The sequence below is a fragment of the Protopterus annectens genome, chromosome 2.part2 (genome assembly GCF_019279795.1).
Source record: "Protopterus annectens isolate FY-2018-M chromosome 2.part2, PAN1.0, whole genome shotgun sequence".
NCBI classification, from domain to species: Eukaryota; Metazoa; Chordata; order Ceratodontiformes; family Protopteridae; genus Protopterus; species Protopterus annectens.
In genome coordinates, this window is record NC_056730.1 from 1,133,620,868 (window position 1) to 1,133,643,349 (window position 22,482).

General features: G+C 34.7%; 1 protein-coding gene across 6 annotated transcripts in view; it reads right to left on the reverse strand.

Moving 5' to 3' along the window:
- TRPM3 (transient receptor potential cation channel subfamily M member 3) overlaps positions 1-22,482 on the reverse strand; it is a 2,946,644-nt gene that overhangs the window by 354,202 nt on the left and 2,569,960 nt on the right. For 4 of the 6 annotated variants that reach the window (XM_044064372.1, XM_044064373.1, XM_044064376.1 and 1 more), the window contains one exon: positions 8,766-9,059. In XM_044064372.1, the coding sequence (XP_043920307.1) occupies positions 8,766-9,059 (294 nt within the window). The remainder of the gene's footprint in view (positions 1-8,765; positions 9,060-22,482) is intronic. The other 2 variants (XM_044064374.1, XM_044064375.1) reach the window with 1 other exon arrangement.

Below are 22,482 nucleotides of genomic sequence, written 5' to 3' on the forward strand. Positions count from 1 at the left end.
AACTTAGCACATATGCTCCCTGCAGAACTTAGCAAATAAGTGGCCCACTAAAAACAAAAAAAATAATCACCGCTGATTGATCATCAGTGGTATCCATACTATTACATGAAATGAATATTATGAATAACTGGAAAAAGCTGCATTCTTTGAAGACCCAAGCCTGATCCTAGAGCAGACGTATTAAGGAAAAGGAAAGCTGTTGCTGATACAAGGAAATTCTGTAGGAAACAATAATTTTATAAGTTGATCCCGGGATTTGATTATGAACTTTCCTACTGTTTGAAAAGCTCAAAGAAAATTGGTGGCCATTTAACTATTGCATTAACTCCTATGTTGCTGGAAACCTCTATAAATCAGGATCTACAACTTTGGGTGCTCTTGTTTTTTTTTCACTTTTTTCAGTGTTGGCAACGTTAGCATACATTTTCCAGTAATAGATATTAAACTTTAAGATCTAATGAGGGTTGTTTCAATGAACATGAATGGAATTAATCATTTAATTAAATGAACGAATATATCAACATTTATAAAATATTTTTGGTTTATATATCCTGTTAGCAAAAACTTTGGTTATTCAGAAGAATAATGCATTCTTGGGTATAAAATTAGCTGCCCGCATTCTAATTGACTCTAAAACTAATTAAATAAGAGGAGTGATTATTATTTCTCATCCTGATCACAGGAATTTATTGGCAGATGTTCAGCATGACAAGTTACTGTTTACAGCAGGTTCCATTTACATACCAGTTTTGAATATTCAATTTTTTTTCATGAAATATCTGCTGGCACAATTCATTCAAATGCTAGATTAGGTATATTAGCAGGTAATTTTAATATACATGGTGCTAGTAGTTAAAAAGGTCACATGCTTAATTATTTAAAGGAATCTGTTTGTTGTTATTTTTAATAGATCTGTGGGAATATTAAAGGGATATACTCATTCTGATGATAAACCTAAAGGGATATACTCATTCTTGTGATAATTCTAAATATTCATCAAGATTAGCTTATTTATTTATTTATGAAAGTTTAATACATATGTTTAAGTTATTTTTTTCAAACAAAGAAAAATATGGTAGCAGTTGTACGAAGTATAGCTCCAGACCACATAAAATAAGCCAAGAACTTTAATATTCGGTAAGCGCTTTCACCACTGTCCGTGGCTTCTTCAGACCATATACAAATATAAAAACACACACAAAGAAGTTTATAAAGCTGTCTCTGTATACCTCATTAACCTGAAAGACCACTCCCAGTCAATCAAGCTAGTATAGATGCACCCTCTTTTAAAAGCATCAGTACATTCATCTATATTGCATAGTATTACTTTTAAAATACAGTTCTTATAGCACATTAAAAGTCTATTTCAGCAGTCAAAGCATTCATAGGCATCTACAAGCATTTAATATTTGGAAACATTTCAGAACATTGCTTCTATCAGCAGCATGTCAGATGCAATATATTATGCTAAGCATCATTATTTAAACAACAATGATACTGAAAGTCTCTGTTCATTATATATTCTTTGCTAGAATTTTATTGCTCTATCTGCTTTGCTTCAGATATATGCTGTTACTTAAGAATTATTACAATAACAAATCTAGGTCTAGCCTTATATACATTTCTACTACTTCCAACAGTGTAAATAAAGCTGCAGTTTAAAATGCAAGTTACCCATGCCATGTGTTCAAACTCCATTTTAAAACTCAAATTCTTCCCATCACATCGTTGACTGTTAAATCTGTCCAGCGAGTGTGTTCCACTTAAGATATACTTATATTACACCCTTGTTGTGTTATATTCCATTTCCAAAAGTTAGAAATGAAAAAAATGTGATCGTTGTCATTGCAGCGCTTCTGTGCATGCGCAATGACATCATCACACTCGACAAATGCTCTGTTTACTTCTTCCCACTTTCTTCATTTAATTACAATAGACAACCAAGTGTTATAAAATATATATAATTGCTAAATGATTTAGAATACACCAAGTCACAAATTCATATATGTAAGCAGTTTTAAACAAGGAAGGTTTATGCTTTTCCCCATAGAAACAAATCATACTGTTGCATTTCTGTCTTTCATATGTCAGTCAAGTATAAATAATATAAACACTCGACACATTGTATGGATACATCAAGGCTCAACTTTAGACAAATATAATAGACATAACTTTAACTTTATACCTCTGGGCAACCCATTCAAACCATAGAATATATATTCTATGGATAATAATAGTTTATATATATATATATATATATATATATATATATATATATATATAGGCAATTTGGTGCAAATATATATGTCACCAGTTTGTATAAAAAAACAGGACTTATTACATGTTCTTGTCCTACATACAGACCCCCAATATATACTTTATATGACACTCTGAGCTTTATATTGCTATTTACCAAAAGTATTTCTACACAGCTATATAGTAGTTTAGATATAGTGTCCTTTATATGAATACAGTCTTCCAATAGCTGTTTAAAGATGGATAGATGCTTTGGTATAAGTATATATGTTAAATAGATATAACTCTATATGTATAGTTATAGTTATACAATACATCTGTATGATATAATGCTTACAGATATCATATATAGAATGAGAAGGTGATTCTAATATAGAAAATAGATTACGCATAGTTGTAAATATATGCACCATACAAATAATCACTCACATTATACTATTTGTGTAATAAATGTATTATACACAGACATCACTGCTTTATGATGAATAAGCTCTATCCTCAAATATATTAAACATATGGTATTTCATAAAGTAAGATAAAATACTTAAATCTTGTTTTTAGCAGTCTTATCATAAATAGCCCATATTTACAAACATATTTGGATAAATGATGTTACGACAGGTTGGGTAAAATTCTGCAGTGTTCTTACTAAGTGGGATTATTTCCTATTAAATATAATATATATCACTATTTTCTAGGTATCCCTTGTGCGTCTAAAGCACTTTTAATGGATACTTTACCATTCAGCCCCTTCTCCTTATCTGCTCTAAGTTTGAGTATCCATCTGAGCTCACTTTTTTCTGTCAGATTCTTAATATTACCCAGCCTTTGCCCAATAATATCTTCTTCTAATGCTATAAATTTAAAATCATGGTATATACCACTTCTCTCTATGTATTTAGACAAGACATTTACAGAGTCCCTATTCCTTATACTACTAATATGTTCCTTTATACATTCTCTGAATGTCCTGTTTGTTTTGCCTACATAAAAATGTAAGCAGCAGTCACATTATGCTGCATAAATAATATTCATACTGCTACAGGTGACTGCTCCATTCAACTTATATTTATTACCAGTTACCGGGTGGACAAACCCATCCGTATTTTTAACAAATGGACACATGTTACAACTGGTACATGCTCTGGTTCCTTTCCATGTATTTAAATTACTATCAGATAAATTCCTGGGGTAGCATAACATGCGTTTAAGATTTTTCCTATTTTTAAACATAAAACTAGGATACTCTCCAACGACTTCCCTAATTCTTCTATCTGACAAAAGAAGCATCCAGTGTTTATTAAAGGCATCTCTTACTTTCCTCACATCACTTGTATATGATATAGAGACATTAACCACATTATTCCTAGATATTGTATCAGTTCTGTTTAATGCTTGATCTATCTTATTTGAAAAATATGGCGTTGCTCTTCCTCCCCTCAGTGTCTTTACTTCTCCCAACTTATCAATCACTTCCTTCTTTTTATAGCCTCTATCATATAAACTGTTCTCCAGGGTTACCAATCCTTCGAATGTGGGTTCCTGGTTGCTCAAACATGAAACCCTCATTCCTTGTCCTTTAACTATATTTGAAAACATTTTTCTAGGGTGCATGCTTGTCCTATACAATAATGTGTTATGATAGCACTCTTTTCTGTAGACCTTGTTGTCAAACCCCCCTTCATTTCCTTTCATTACAAATATGTCCAAAAATGGCAACCCTTCAAGTGAATCATTCATTGTAAACTTCAGGAAGCTAGTAGTGATTTCTGCATCACTGACAAATTTCTTCAATGCTGGAAGGGTACTGTCCCATACAAGAAAAATATCATCCACAAATCTGTGGTAAAACTTCACATGATTCTTATTCATTTCTGTTCCACTTCCCATTGAGCCATGACTGCATTGGCATAGCTGTTAGCACAGCATGTTCCCATAGCTACACCTTTGCATTGTAAGTAGTATTTACTATCAAAAACAAATATATTATTTTCCAGCACAACTTCCACCCATAAACCTACATATCATATCTATAAGCTGTCCTTCATAGTCACTGTTATGGTGAAGAAATCTATGTAAATATTTAACACTGTCACCATTCAGTATTGATGTGAAAAGGGAGGTTACATCAAGGTTGACTATTTTTCTTTGCTGCTACCTTTACTTGTTTGGTGGAACAGTTTATGTTTACCAGCTGGTTGTTTGCCTGTTTTTTGTTATTTTTTTCTAACGCATTTATTGAATTATCACTTCTGACATTTGAGATGTATTTCATAACACTTACCAGTAATGGCTGATTTGATTTTTCAGATTACAAAAAAGAGAAGATTTATTATAAGCAATGAGGTACTTGTTAAATATCAAAAGGAATTAATGGTAGCAGCTATTGAATTTTTGGCTGAATAATAAGTCAGCAGAAATTCCTTTTTCATTTCCATGGACCTCTTCCAAAGCTTATATTGTTGGCATTTTGTTTCAACTCAACGTTAGGGAATGGGGGGAAAAGGAAACTTCTACATGATTTGTTAGACCAATTCTTCCCTTTATACCAGCTTTACAAAGTTAATCCTGTTAATATGCAATTTATTAAATGAAATAAAATCAACTGTTAATATAAGCCTTCCAAGAAATAGGAACAGCAGACCAACTGAAAGTGAAGATTTATATATATATATATATATATATATATATATATATATATATATATATATATATATATATATATATATATATATATATATATATATATATATATATATAGATATATGGGTCGCCTTCACATGGTCAACATTTCAGAATGCCGAAGACCATATGGCAGACACCATATGATTGAAATTCAAAATGTCAACCATGCTGAACTGGCATCTCCATACAGTGAAAAATGGAAAGATTTCCATCTTCCGAACTATAGTGCGATCTCATAGTTGGTATATTTAAGTTCTGGGGTGTGTGGGGTGTGGAGCCCTCCACGGGGGCTGCAGGGTGAAGATAAGATTTTGTTATGGGTTTTTTTTTTTTCCAATGGTTGTTCATTTCGAATGTCGGTCATATGGTCTTGGTCATATGGTCTTCAACATTCTGAAATGTCGACCATATGTAGTAGATCCATAAATATATATATATATATATATATATATATATATATATATATATATATATACATATATATACACATATATATACACTCAGACAACCATTATGGTTCTTTTTTCTGTAAGGCAGATGTTTTCAAAATAACCCAAATACATTTTATTCAACATTGAAAGATAGGCAATATCATAGCTTTAGAATCAGCTAAGACCTTAAATGTATTTGAACCCTATTGTAATCAAATTTGTAATTCCCTACAAAAATAAATCAGGAATATAGGATTCATTTTTTCAACCAAGTATAAATAAGTCCACATATTTTATATAGATTTAGCCCTCATCAGACACTATTAAAGTGGTTATCATTTGTTAGTAGATAAAAAAGCTACAGGGGCTGATTCCCTATTTTCTGATTTATATAAACCTTTTACTCATTTATTTATTCCATATATTATTAGAGTAATATAAATGTTAGTTAATTCTGCTGTCATGGCAGATGATGTCTTCTCCTTGGCCATAATCATATTAATTAAGAAACCTGAAAAAATGAAAATATTTAAAATTATAAACCAATTTCTTTCTTGAAAATTGACAATGTAATTATAGCCCTTTTGGAAGTCATATAAATACCTCTCGAGTGAATACTGAATAATGTTCATGCATTTCTCATGAATTAAAGAGTACTCATTTTTGGTTTTACATCTTAGCAGAACCTTGTGACATTTAAGTTTTGTAAATGGTTGTCTTATATCTGTATCTCTCTGGCAAATAATGTAGTTTGTAAAAACAAAAACTAAACCTACATGAAAGAGACTTCTATTACATTTGGAATCAGTGCAAGGTAGCTATAAGGGGAAAGCAATTATGATTTATACTATGTGTAGACAATATACAGGGAATAATATGTCATAATCAATAGCACTGGCAGCTGTGCAGCTGTGTAAAGGGATATCATATTTGGAAATCGCATTTATATCACGTTATCGAAATCTTACTACATCGAATCACTAAAGGTCGACCTCTAGTGATCGATGTAGTAAAACACTGAATAACATAAAAAAAAAAACAAACAAAAGTAAAACTAACTAGTGTAGGCAGGGGGGCAAGCTACCCTGCACCCCCCACACCCCCTACTTAAATATTCCAACTCCAAGACTGCACTACATTGAGGTAAATGGAAATCTCCCCCTACGGAGATTTCCGTTTACCTGCATGATGTTCTGCACTTTCGATATCGCGGTGCCGACAATATCAGTTTCGATATTGTCAGCTTTTGACATCGTGAAGGAGACCCTGGAAATCTAGTATTATATCTGACTGATATTTTCTTACACTAGTATGTATTTTTTTATGACTGTGAAGTGAAAAACTGACCAAAGTTATGCATTTGCAAAAACAACTGGCTGAAACTATTCTCAGCTGAAATTGCTCTCTTGCTGTATTGCATCTGCAGCTGTAGTTATTGTTTTATATATATATATATATATTTTTTATTTTATTTTATTTATTCTATATATATATATATATATATATATGGGTCTTTATATATATATATATATATATATATATATATATATATATATATATACATATGGGTTCACTACTAAATCTCGAATTATGGAATCTCAGGACTCAGAATCTCGAGATTCCGTAATATCGAAAACAAAACAAAAAAATTAAATAAAAAAATAAAAGATTTAGACAGGTGTATGCAGGGGGGCAAGCCCTCCTGCACCCTCCAAACCCCCTACACTTAAATATACCAACTCCAAGATTGCTCTACAGTGGAGTGAGCGGCAACATTTCCATTCCACTCTGCATGGCACTAGTTTGCCGTTCACTCCATTGTGGTGCAATCTCGGAGTTGGTATATTTAAGTTGCAGGGGGTGTGGGGGGAGCAGAGGGGCTTGCCCCCCTGCATATGCTTTAAAAAATGTATGGAATCTCGAGATTCTGGTCTTCGGGATTCAGAGTCCCGAGATTCCGTAATTCGAGATTTGGTAGTGAACCCATATATATATATATATATATATATATATATATATATATATATATATATATGTGTGTGTGTGTGTGTGTGTGTGTGTGTGTGTGTATATATATATATATATATATATATATATATATATATATACACATATGCCTTTATCATCATTCATAATGTCCACACTAAATGATTGACAGTATGCATGTCAACGTGCTACTACTTATGTGCCAAGCAGCAATCTATGCTATGCAAAAACATTACATTAAAATGCAAAAAATAAATAAATAATAATAAACATTGTTTTTTGCAGGGGACAAGTCCACCAGCACCCCCTCCAACACCCCCTGCTATTAATATATTCTAACTCAGAGATTGTACAGTTCTTGGGGAAAGGGCAAATTCCCCAAATCTGAGAATCATCTGATCTGCTACCTTTGTCGGCAGATGTTGACCAAAGCACTGTTCAACTCTAAAATAATTGCAGTTCTATTTAGTATTGATACTTGCAGATAAAGCTGTCTATCAGGTTGAAAACACTTTGATTTATTAGGCTGAAATATTTTCATTCAGTTAACTCTTAGTCACTTGCTTTAGGAGAAACAACATTAAGATATTTGTTTTTTAGGAATCAATGTTCACCCTTTTATAACATATGCAATACTTTAAATAACTACACTTTTAATACAGATGCCCTGGTATAAAAAAATAGTACATTGACTGTCAATTTCAATATTATGGCACTTTAAATTCATGGCTTAGCCATGAAGGAACAACTTTAAATTGATGGCTTAGCCATGAAGGAACAACTACCACAGGTACAACCACAACAAAGACTACAACAACAGCGCCCACAGCAACAACAACAAAACATGTACACAAACAGTCTACAACAAAATGAACATTCAAAGCTATAATTAATCATAGAATTGAAGGGAAGGTACACTCACTCACTCACAACATATATAAATATACATGTATATATATATATATATATATATATATATATATATATATATATATATATATATATATACATATATAGATATATATATAGAATATGTGTGTGTATGTTTAATACACATAAACATACATACACACACTAATTGGTCCAGTCTTTGTAATAGTGACTTAAAGTCATGTGTTCTGTCCTGCAAATGCTTGTAAAAATATGTATGCATATAATGCACCTCATGGCTGAGTGCACTTGGTATCCCAAAATATTACTAAAAATATTCAGCTCTTTGAGATTACCAGGTAATACAATTTGTAATATAGCCACTGGATATCCAGAGTACTCTGTTGACACAACAAGGAATGTTCTATTTGATCTTTTATTACATAACTGTAGTAGAACTGGACTTTTCTTTTGGTAGTTTGCTTGGCCAGGTATCCGGTATTTGACGAACACACAAAGGACATGAAACACCGGTACCTGTGATCTGACTGTCCTGTACCGTGGTGCAGCAGTTTGTGCACTCACTCTGAAAGGGGTAGCTTTAGAAGTTGTTCCTCCCATCAAGGGGTTGTACTTGGTGCCACAATATGTTGAAGTTCTTACTGTGAACTCCATGTCATCATCTTCCTTCTCTTTGATGGGTTTCTCCTGTTCTTCCATCTCTTTTTCTTGGAGGTAATCATCTTGTCCCTGCGGCACGTATGACATCTCATCCTTGTTCTTAAACTCTAAGCTCAGGATAAAGGGTGGAAGTAGAAGTCCCAGAATCACCTAGGTCAACAGGAATGAGAACATAGGAGTTAACAGCAAGACATACAAATATAAGTATCAATAAATACCATTAGACATATTATCTTTCTAAAATACAGTGAAAATTTAAGAAAAATGCAGTACATTTATATTCCTAGCTTATTAACAGCACACTTTCAAACATTAGCTTATTGTCTGTGACTTCTGATGATCAGGGCTTAAAATAAAGTGTTTATTGTACCAAGCAATGAATCACAATTAATTTACGGATAGTTTTGTATTCTAGGAATTATTCTTAACTAACTTTACAATAAGTCTATGAAAGGGTGGTATTAACTGAAACAAAGAGAGAGAGAGACAGAGAGATAAAGAGATATAAACCTTTAAATAGAAAAATATGTTGAGATTGATGAATTTTGTACAGCATAAGAAAATATATAATATTTTCTTAAAATAACTACTATGGTAAGTAACATAAGCAGGTCAAGCACAAATACTTGCTCATTTTAGGGTAGGTATTGATAAAGTCAAGATTAGTTCCAAAAAGGGAAGGGTGAAAGGGACAGAATTCCTCTCAAACACTTGGTTAACGTCAATATCACCTAAACAAAAAAGCATGTATTAATGTAATTTGAACAGCTGGCATTTCACATGGATATTTAAAAAATCTGACTTGTATGTCTTGTGACAAAATTGTGAAAATTCCTAAAGTTACAATATTTAATCTGGTAAAGCAAATTTGGCACATACAAAGGTTTACAATATAGTTATTAGGTCTGTTGAAGAAGTTGCCCTGTTTTAAGTGACAGATGAAATATTAATCTACTGAAAATAAAAGATTCCATTAAATAAATGTAGCATATATCATGCATCATAGTTTTAGTGAACCTCAGCAGTTTTGGTCAACATTTTCAGAACAATCATCTTAGAATTTCAGCAAATTAAATGTGAATATAATTTTTCAGTTCATTCTGAAAAGGTGATTTCAGAAATGCAATCAACTTTGAATTGATGGGAAGAAATCCTTATTGCCTGCAGCTAATTGCGACAGCTGTTGTATTCAGTATGCAGTTAAAACTGCTATGCTGTGAGTTACAGGGCTACATTCTGACAACTAGCACTGCTATGCACAACTGTTAACAAGCTTAAATGCAGGTGTGCAGCTTCAGCAGTTCACATTACTTATTCTGCAGCCATATTACATTATGTATCTCCAGCCCAGTGATTTCACAGCTGGGATAAGAAATTACCTTTCTATGTGGGACTCTGCCAGGAGTGGCCTTAGGTCAACTGGTGCCCTAGGCAAAAGGGCTTCATGGTGCCCCCAACACACCACCTGGTGCCCCCATCCTGGTCTACCTACAGCATTGGAAAAGCGTTGGTCTATGCCTAAGGCCGGCTATGGACTCTGCACTGAAAGTGCTATGGTTCATATAAGGAACTCCCACTACAGTTTTTAATAATTTAAGCAAGCTGTTGAAAACAGTTGGCAAAACATATGCTAAATCACACCATTGTCCGTGGTCAAAACTTCAAACACCTAAATGGCTTCATTTTCAGAAATGGATCAATTTAATTCTGTAGTTCTACTCTGAAGCAAGTTTTCATGCTTGCGTAAAAAAAACCAAACAAATCAAGTAGAAATATACAATAAAACTTCCCTGCTCATGAAGCCGAGTCTCACAGATAGTAAGTCATATACATGGTCCCATGTCATTAAATCCACTTCCTCTCACAACTGAAATGAAGCATGCTGTCACTGCGATGTAGTCAATCTTTGATCCTGTTTCTATAAAAACATTATTGTATTCATCATGGATGCAGTCTTAATGAAAATAGGCTGAGATTCTATTAACTACAGTCTCCTAATGGACAGGCTAGTCACATTAGGTATCAGTGAATGTCCCATACCTTAATTCTCTACTTATGTTGCCAAAAAGTTTGCTAACATACAGGTAAATAAGCTACCAGGATATTAACTTGGGTGCCCCAAGGTTATGTCTTTTAGTATCCACTCCACTATATTTATGAATGACCTGATACTGGTCCGCTATAATCTTATGCAATCATTTATGCAGATGTGCTTATTTTCTTGACATCTGGGAAAATGCCGCACAATGGCAACCTATGCTTCACGGTACCTTTAATAATATGTGGGGTTGTTTCAAAAGCTATTATGTCCATGCCAAAATGCAAAGTATGCTCTCTGTTGTTAAGATATTTATTATTGACTTACTTTACAATAAGACACAAGCCAAACTGAATGGACTCGGACTGACAACTTTTTTTCTGCCTGTAAGACAAGTTACCTCCCACCCTCATGCAGAAAGTTTCATCCCCTGCAATTCCTAAACCAGCATAATTCACCCCAAAGTCACAAAATCTTGGGTAAGTTACAAAATACTTTAATTTCTAGTTCATTTAACTAAATGTGTTTGTTGGATCATGTTTTGTTGAAAGAAAAAGATGATAATGCCCAAAAATGTCTGTTTTGAGTAGAGTTAAATATTTAATTGCCAACTTTCTTTTAAAATTTAGTATTTCTCATTGCTAGAGGCCATGTTTCCTTGACTGTCATGAAGATGGCCTATCAGATGGATATTCATCAAATTACATTCCCCTTCGCTGAACGTCCACAGTGTAAGGTCTGCCTTTAGGTGGTAATATGGAAGCTTAGCACTTTTCTAGATATTATTGTGGTAAGACAAAGAGTCAGAGGCTTTTCAGTAGAATTAATACACAAAAAGAAACCAAGTCTGTTTTCACAGTGACAAAATCAATATTTTACTTTCTTCCCCGCAGATTTAACACATTTAGAAATGTCAGGGAGGGTGAAGTGGGAAATTACCGACTCTTTTTCTTCAGGGAAAACTTTCTCTTTTATTAAGGCTTTTGCTAAATGATGTTAATATGTTCTTAATATTCTGGTTATCACTGTAACTATGATTCATGCAGCAGACTGCTTGCAAAACTGCTTCTTTATCTTTGTACGTTGTTAAGCAAAACATGAGATGTTTATGTCTATTCTGTTGTCAAAAATGGAATGATCAATACTCCAATGTCTTTTCCCAAAATGTACATTTAATCCTAACATTAGTGTTTATTTTATTTTATTTGTTTTCTGGGGTAGAACACAGATCTCAATGGACTTTTTTTCAGCTTCAGCCTAGTAGTAGAGTCTGATTAAGTGACTTGATCAAAATCGCAGTTCGGCAATGAAGGCTGAGGGATTAAAACCTTGAACCACTGGCCACAGGAAGCAGCTTGTTAACCGCTTCTCAATCCTCTAAGCCAACTACCAGACAAGCAGTGTTAAGACAAGTCACTTGCGTGGCTGTTTGATTCCATGTGTCTTTTAAAAATAATTCTTCAGGAGGATATGGCATTCTCACATGAACCTTATTAAAATGGGAGTCGAAGATCAGTGTGAGAGTAATGGCAGGCTGAACATGCTGCAACCTATAGTCTTTTTATTTCATTCTGCAATTCCTATTTCAGAGGCATTAGTAATCAACTATGTACTAGTACTGGCTGTCTGGTTACTCAGAAAATAAGCCTATGTCCTTGACAAGTAATGCAATAAAGGATAGCTTAGCTATGTTAGTTAAGGGGGGATTTGTAAACTGTGTAAAAAGTTTAAAAAAATTTACAGTGGAAATTACAAATGGATGGTATGATATAGAGAAAACGTTTTTATGTCAGAATGTCACATCAGTTTTTAAACAAACAAGCTGCCAATTATTGTGTTTTTTTTAACTTAAAACCTTTTAGGAAATATGATTTTTGGAGGCCTGCTCATGGCATAACCCCCCCCCAAAAAAATTAAATTAACTATAAACAAATCTCACAGTAGTATTACAATAATCCATCTTGACATAATTATCCAATTTGTCTATTAGCATCAATCTTCTATTTTTAAGTAGTCACAGTAATATTGCTGTGTGTACTAAGGGGAAAGTATGGTAAGAAAGAAGTGTGAATAAGATAATATACCGATGATATTACTTACAAAATTCAATGCAATCTGCATTAATATGCTACATGGTGGGTACAAGATATGGGGTAAGGACTACATTTCTTTATACTATTTTGTTGTTTTAAAATTTGCATATGTGTTCAGTTGCTTTAATAAAGCCCCTTTTGATGTTTTATTTATAGGTGGTTTGTGCATCCTTAAATGACAGATTAAGGTGAAAAGCAGTTTGTGATGTTCTAAAATGTTAACAAATTAAGGGGCTCATCTCATTTGTGCATGGAATGATCTTTCAAACTGTTAACTCTTTCACAGCAGCCAACTGAATTTCGTACAAAGATATCTACTTTCAGTATTTGTGCCATAAAAACAGCATGCTATAAATGCAACTTGAGACTTGAGGCAAAATATCATGCATGTTTTTTTTTTCACTTAACCCCTTCATACCTAATTATTTTCAGGGCTGTAATCTTAATCCTGACTGATTCTGGTTACCATTGCCTACTGTGTAAAAAAGTGATGTATATCCCAAAAGGTTTAAAATATTCTAGTGAGATTTTCCAGGAATTATATTAAACCAGTTACCTATAAATAATATATTGTACTTTTCCTTTGATAGCAATAGCACAGCTTGCCTACCAAATCTTAAAGAAAAAGAAATATAATTTAAACGTCTCATTTACACTTTATTAAAAAAAAAAAACAAGTGAAAATATCAACTTTACACATAAATAAATAGTCTTTTTATGTCTAATGTAATATCAACAGTGGATATTCACTTTCTGATAGCTTTTATTTTGTTACGTTGAGAAGAAAGTACAGATGCACTTTTGTTTTAAACTGATTGCTATGAAATGCTGCAGCCTGCCAGTTTCTATTGGCTAGTCAAGCTGTAATTTAGTATCTCCTATAAATGCCCACATCTCTGTGATGTTTTCAGAATATCTAAAAATAATCAGGCCAATAAGCTACATACTTGGTTTTATACGAGATAACAGAAAAAACTTGTCTTAAACACAAGCAGACATCTAAAATCTTTGAATATCATCTTATTCTTGTCAGAAATTTGTTTTTTCCTACAAAATTTAAAATAACAAATTATAACTTTATATATTTATATGCACGTGTTGAGAAATGAATGGCAAACCTCACAGGCTTAATGAAGGCCCTACTAATAAAGGGCTATAAATATAAAATATTTTAACACTTACTGTAAAATCTTCAGAAATAGATGTCAATGCACCTGGTTCATAGGTTCATAGGTTTTTACTAGACATGCAGTCCTGGAAACCATTGAGGGGTCTATCCAGTTTCCTAATTGCCCTAAAGTACTGTTCAGTTAAATCAATTAATAAGAGTCATACAGCAGGCAAATAGAGGCTAAGAGAATCAAACCCTGGATTACAGAAAGTAGTTCATCAACACCTTATAGACTTAATCTTCTGAACTAACTCTCATTCGACTATTGCCCACATTCCTGCCAAGTATCAACCTTCCCCCAAATGGACGTGAACCAATTTGTTCCCTTATACTGTGTATCCTCATCTAAGAGATAAGAGCTGTCTGGAGGAGACATCATCCCTGCAGTCATGATGGTGCGTTGTGCCCAAGCCTACATTCCATCTTCATGTGGGCTGTTAAATCCCAGGTTACCCTGCCTTACCAACCCCTCGACTGTAGATCTGTGAAGACCATGACTGGCTATCTTCAGGAAAAAACATATTTGACACCCACCACCTATCAGCAGTTCCCATTATTCCAGAAGTGAGCTATGGGAACATTTTTCTTAAATCCTAACTATATCCTCTGGTGGCTGACTAGGTGGTGCATCACCACTGGGTATCCAGTGCCCTTCTCCAGACAGGTGTTGTCACATATGCATGTACCCACTGACAGCTACCACCAGTAGTGCTGGATACCAAGACTATATCCCTTAGTCATTGTGTAAGCCTCTGTTTACACAAGTGGAGCAGCCAAATGTGAACTACCTTACCCTTTCCTCATAACAAGTGAGCTGGCATTAACTACTTACTTCCATTCCCTTACCTGGTTCTTCCAGTGCCTGAGCCATACTCAGACTCATGTTGTACTTAGTGCTTTATTGCTCTATAACACACAGCCAGGAAAAAAATTATATACATTTACATCTTTGAATAATCAGAGACATTTCATATGTGTTTATATTTGGAGGAGCTACATTATTTCCAAAAAAAAAAAAAAGAAACAAATTTTAGTTTTTCTGAAGTATACAGGATTTTCACCTTTGATACAATACAATTTAATACAGACATATTTTGGACCTGATTTATATTCTACACTGTAAAAAAAGTCATAAAGCCACCCTTTACTACAACTAATATGAAGTGAGTGTGCAAGTTTATACCTGATTGCTAACTATATGGAGGTAACAACTTAATAACCCCTTGATAGTCTTTGCGAGCATTTCAAGGAGTTATGCTTAACACCCTGGTATATGCTACAGATAAGACTGATATTCAATGCTTAAATATGTTTTACTGTTGAAGTCAGAGGTACGCTTTGCCCTTGTCAGCAAAGGATTTTGTTTCTGTTAACATATTTTATTCAATTCCATATTAACAAATCTTATATAATAATTGCTCTTCTTTATGAGAATTTCTTGCCTTTAGGTGGTGGGTTTGCAGCCCTTTCTTTTCTGTTTCTTCCTTTTTATTATTTCTATTGTAATTTACTTATATTTTTGTAAAGCATATATCATATAGCATGTTTATTATGAAATTATAAAAGATTTTTTTTATGTTGGTATATTTTCAGTTACAGGAAATGTCACTCACTATGTAGATATAATAATGGGTTTTATTCTTATGAAATGCAGTTCAGTACACGTATATTCTTGATATTTACTGCATTCATCATGAAAATAAATCATAGCTCTACCACCTTATAGAAAGCAAATATAAAATGCTTCACCATATTTTCACACTGGCATTTCTGCTCAAGCCAACATTTGGCTCTTAGATAAAGGATACAAAATCTCAGCAACAGAAAGTCTTGGAAAGTTAGTTATATTTGAGCAATTAGAACACAGTTGCAACTATGAGTTTTATTTCACTGTTAAGGACTTAGACACAGCTCACTGCTGAAGATGGTTGCATCATTCTACCTTTACCAATGAAGGGATTTTTTGAGGTGTTGCCAACTTTCTATTGACAAAAATGGTTATTTTATGGAGAAATGTATATAATAATTGATTTCTTCTGTAATGATGAATCACTAGATGTTGACATATATTGCATTGTTGCATCAAATTATAGATTATCTCCACTTTGAAAAAAAAAAAAAACAAGTATAATCCAACTTTATACATTATCTCCTTGGCATGCCTATGCAATCCTATACTTGGTTATGCCTGAATTACACATTTGACAGATGTTAGTCAAGGCTTTGAAAATTATACCTGGATCATCGGACACAAAATACAGCTAGGACTTTCAGTCCTTACTAAGCACTTCAATACAGACTAAAGACAAAGCTGGTTGCCATTCTGACTTTGTCAGTACAGTGAATGTTGGCTGTTTTAAATTTCTCATAACAGAAAAGATCATCTTTCAGAGAACTAGAACTGTATATGCATTTTTAAATCTGCTGTGTTGTAATTTGGAACAGATATTTTCTGGACATGTACTGTAGTCTTCACACTGAATATAAGATCTATACACACCCTTTGAAAATGAGTAGGTGTAACTTGGCAGAATGTCACAAAGATATACCTGTGAAATCTTGTATTCCATAATGGCAATCATTTGAAATGTCAGAACCTGTTGGTACAAATCCCAAAATATTGAGACTAAATGCATGAAAGATCGGACTTACATATACTAAGTCCAAGACTTTTTGGAATCTTCCCTTTTCTCTGAGGTATTGCAATCTCAGAGTTGGTATATCTAAGTTTGGGGATGTGGGAGGCTTGCCCCCACATGGGGAGGTGCAGGGGGTGCTTGCCCAACAAGCAAAAAGAAATTTTAAGAAAAAGAGCTATCTTCAAAATTTGTTATTCTCCTGTGTTTTTGGTCTTTTTTGTCAGTATATCAGCACTTGGCATTTAGAGTGCTGAAATTTCAGAAAGGGGCCTTTGATAACTGCAAATGTAAGCTATATGCTCAACAACCTTTTGAATAATCTGACTGAAGGCTTTAAGTTATGATATTTGCACCCTTAGGTATATAATACAACAAGCACTTCTTTTCTATTATTAAATGTATCTCATCTTTGAGGCTGATAGGCCACAATGAACTTTTCAGTGCTGGATATGTTAGTCGTAGCATATTTACTATGATGGAAAAAAGTAATTTTTGTGTGTGTGTGTGTGTGTGTGTGTGTGTGTGTGTGTGTGTGTGTGTGTAAATATATATATATATATATGGGTCTACTTTAATTTACCGTAATCTCAGTTGACCGACACGCGGAAGAGGGAGACGAAATGACCGACAGGTAAGTTTACCGAAAAGGTGATGTGCCGACAGCGGATAGAGCGACAAGGGTAATGTGTGAGTAGTGACGGAGTTAGGAGCGGTCAGGTAAGTGTGCGTTGTTGTGGGATTTTGGGTTAGGGTGTGGGATGGGTGAGTGTGTGGTAGTGTCGGAGGTAGGGAGGTAGGGTTCGGGTAAGGTAAGTGTGTGATAGTGACGGAGTTTAGTTTAGGGACGGGTTAAGTGGTTTAGGTTTGGAGTGCGGCGGTAGGGTGAGTGTGCGATAGTGATGGGCATTTTGTTTTGGGGTGGGTTAAGTGAGTTAGGTTAGGGTGCAGGTAGGGTGAGTGTGCGATAGTGATGGGCATTTTGTTTTGGGGTGGGTTAAGTGAGTTAGGGTTAGGGTGCGGGTAGGGTAACTGTGCGGTAATGTCGGACCTTAGGGTTAGGGTTTGGGTTAGGGTTAGTGGATATGTGATTGTGTATGATGTGTAGTTTACGTTGTTTGTGTCGGTGTAATTGTGTTCGGTTTTGTGAATTGTCGGTGTTGTGTGGTTTCGGTCATTAGGGTTCGGTGTTTTGTGTGTCGGTGAAGTGTGGTGTCGGTAAGGTAAAGTAGACCCATATATATATATATATATATATATATATATATGTATGCATATAAAAGTTCTTTTTAGTTTTGAATTAATACCATCTTAAGATAAATATAATTTGAATATGCACTGCATTTGTTATCCTAAAGTGAAATGATACAAAATAAAACATAATGCAACTTGGAAGCCTGGCATATTTAAATGATCATGTAATCTACTGGTGGTTCCTACCAATACATGATTACATATTTTGAAATTTTCTGTACTTTTTATTAAAAGCTTGGCCATCTTATTTAGATATTCAGTTATAAACTCTATGCTGGCTATGGTTTTAAGTGCAAAGGTAACAAAACTACATATTGAATTGTTCACTGTTAGGACATTGTTCACAATATTTTTCTATCTGGATTTCTCAAATGCTTGGAAACATTACATTGATAACACTATAGCATATATGTGCATTTAAAGCATTATGTATCTGTTACTATGAGAAAAATGAAGATTTTTGTGTTTGTTATAAATCACGTCTAATGAAATTGTGTTAGGTGTTAGATTCTGCTTCATGGAGAGCAGATATTCTAGGAAACTCATAATAAGCAATGAATGAAATGTGTTTTTTTTCTAAATTTCCTTTGTGAAATACTATAATTTCAGCTGCTTCCAATCATGACTACCCCCTAAGAATGTCTTTTCAACATATCCACATAGTATATCTCATTTGCATGCCAAGAAATCACATATACTACTTACAAGTAAAATATTAGGTGCATGCAAGTAAAAAAATGCAGTCATAACTCTCAAAATGTTGAATTGAGGTTCGTTGTTTATTCAGTTACATGAAAATAAATGTCAAAGATAGAAACGTTACTTATTCAAAATGATGACAGCAGTAATGTCAAAACAAATTACCACCGTAACAGCTACAAACAAATGCAATCTGAGGGTCATGCTGCTCAATGCTAGAAGTCTAAATCTCAAAATACAATCACTCGATGCACTCATTAAAATGGAGAACATTGACATTTGTGCCGTAAGAAAAACCTGGTTCAAGGCAGCAGAAAGCACCCCTGCACTACCAGGCTATAATTCATTCCACACCTTTCAGACCCAGAACTTGAACCGAAGCTCCAAAGGCGGTGGTGTTTCCATATTCATAAAGGATGTGCACACCTCCAGACTAGTAGCCCAACATAACACATTTGAGATACTTCAGGTCCAGCTAATATTGGGTAAGACAGCGATTCAGGTCGTAGCCTGCTATAGGTCCCCAACCATTCCCAAGACTCACACTCCATGTTCCTAAGCACCATGGAGAATATTAGGGTCCAATCTAACACTCTCATACTGGGTGACTTCAACTACCCTACATTAACTGGGAAAACTACTCATGTATCAATACACTTGCCCAACGTTTCCTGGAATTCATTAATTCCAATGCCCTGGACCAGCTCATTCTTACCCCCAATAGAGGTTGCAACATCCTTAACCTGGTTATTACTAACATGGATGATCATTGCTCTACACCAATAGTCAACTCCTCCCTGGTTAGATCTGACCACAAACTAATCACCTTGGAAATCCCCCCCCCCACCACACAAAGGTAACCACAATGAAAAACTTCTTCAGAGCTAACTTTGGGCTCCTAAAAACAGAGGTGGCTAACTTCACGGCACCCATGCAAATGGAGATCAGTTGCATGAGCACCGAATCATACACCAATGCACTGTACGAAAATGTACACAAATGCATGGATCTCACCATACCCAACAGAACCAAGACGCTCTCCTCCAAAAAAAAGGAAGCCAATCTGGTGGTCTCCTGCCATAAACAAACTCTACAACAGAGAGAGGAAACTGATGTGGAATAAGGTGAAGTCCCAAGACTGGAAAAACTCCCTTATCAGCCTCAACAAAAAGTTGAGATCCCTCATCAAATCCTCTAAAGCTAGCTATGAAAACAGAATTGCAGCAGATAGTAAAGACACCCACAAGGCCTTATATAGTTATGTAAAGAATCCCCACAGCAATGCCCAGATTTGCTCTGAGTGACTGTACAATGGTGCCTCCTATACCGAGCCAACAGATATTGCCAATTTACTGGCCAACATATTCAGTACCAACTTTACCCCTCTCGCCCCCCCAAGGGACTAGTCACAATACCAGTAGACTGCCAGGCATCCATTATTACTGCTGCACATGTTAAAACAGCACTATCCAAGGCCAAGAACACAGCTTCTATGTGACCTGACAATAGCCCTGGCTGTGTTCTACATGAACTACAGAGTGAACTGGCACCTCACCTGTATGCCCTGTTCAATCACAGCCTCACCTCAGGCTTTGTCCTTACCGAATGGCACACTGCTACAGTCATCCCTCTCCACAAAGGAGGAGCGATTATGTACCCTGGGAACTATTGCCCCATCAGCCTGATGAGTCTGATATGCAAAGCTATGGAATGCATCATCATGGACCTAATAAACAAGGATATAGGGAATCTCCAAACTCTGGATCCCACATAGTTTGGTTTTGTGAAGGGTAGATCATGCCTGCTCAACTTGGTTGACTTCTTTGAGTCAGTCACCTGAGCTGTGGATGAAGGCATGGTGGTTCATTCAGCCTACCTTGATCTGGCCAAGGCCTTTGATACCATTCCCTACCCAGGAATTATAGAAAAACTGACTAAGCTAGGCATCAAACCCTATATCAGTAGGTGGGTTGCAAGCTTTCTCACAGGTAGAACCCACAGTGTGAAAGTAGCTGACTCCAAGTCAGATTGCTGACCATTCACGAGTGGAGTCCCACAGGGTTTGGTCCTGGGTCCTCTCCTGTTTGGTATCTACTTCTCTGAGGTCCAGGCCAACATGAAGGTAGTTTTTGGGAGGAGCGAGATAGTTGGGGGTAAAAGTAGTAGTTTATTTTTTTTTCAGATTCCAGGGGAGTTGTGAGTTGTTGAGCCATGCTTTTATGGAGGAGAAGTATTTCTAAGTGAGTGCTTGGAACAGGGATAGCTTCTTATATTATTGTGGAGTCATTGGCATAGTGTACCATGGAGGCCTCTTTGGCTGCTGTGTTTAAATCATTAGTAAATAAGTTAAACACTAGTAGTCCTAGAATGGAGCCTTGTGCGATTCTGACTGGAATACAAAGGAAAAAGGAGAAATCATATTCCTATTTCATTACTTGGGACTAATGAGTGAAATAAACAAGAAAATAACTGTGATAAATTGTACCAAATCAACCAAATATAATATCAAAAAAAGTCCTGGACTCCACGTAGGTAAAAAAATCTTTATAAAATTCACAAAGCACAGAGGATGAGGGCTTGCGTCTAATGACTAGACTTCATCAGATAAAAGCACTGGTACAAGTTGCAACTTAAATACACCCATTCAAATCAAGTTAATTGCACTCAATCAACTTTTAAAGAAACATACATAAAAATCAAATACTGCCTTATAAATACATGTAAGGCATGTATTACTAATAAAATTTCATGTTTATCTTGTTTCTTCTTATAAACATTTCTTACACAATAAAATATCTTGTAGAATAGCCAAAAATATATGTTATTTAATTTTATTGTGTAAGAAATGTTTATAAGAAGAAACAAGATAAACATGATGAAATTTTATTAGTAATACATGCCTTACATGTATTTATAAGTCAGTATTTGATTTTTATGTATGTTTCTTTAAAAGTTGATTGAGTGCAATTAACTTGATTTGAATGGGTGTATTTAAGTTGCAATTTGTACCAGTGCTTTTATCTGATGAAGTCTAGTCATTAAACAAAAGCGCTCATCCTCTGTGCTTTGTAAATTTTATAAAGATTTTTTTACCTACGTGGAGTCCAGGACATTTTTTGATATTATAGAAATAAACAAGAAACCAGTTAAGTAAGGAAGTTGATAGCGCATCAGAAGAGAGTTTAGTTAGGATAAATTGATGATTGACTGTGTCAAATGCCAGAAATAGAGCTGGGGATAGAAGACTTGAATTTCTATTGTGATTTATTATATATGTGAACCTTGGAAGGGCGGTAGTTGTACTGTGATTGGGTCTGAAACCATGCTGTGAGTGACAGAGGTGGTTATGAGAAGTAATAGCTGCATTAAGCTGAGAGTAAATACATCCTTCCAAGATTTTGGATATGCGAGAGAATGGTGATTGGTCTATAGTTTATGAGCTTGGCTGATGAGATGACTTTATGGTAGGGTATTATATATAGGATATTTACCATAAAATTTGGATATATTTTTCTTTGATGAAATGGATTATTGTAATTGAGACAGGATATGCAAGGCTATCTGCAACAAGTATAAGGGTTTCAGACAGAAGTTGATCAGGGCAGTGCTTACAGTCTTAAAGGACAAACTGTAAGGAGTGTAAAGGTTTGTTGTGGTTTCAATGACTAGGGTGTAGGGGCTG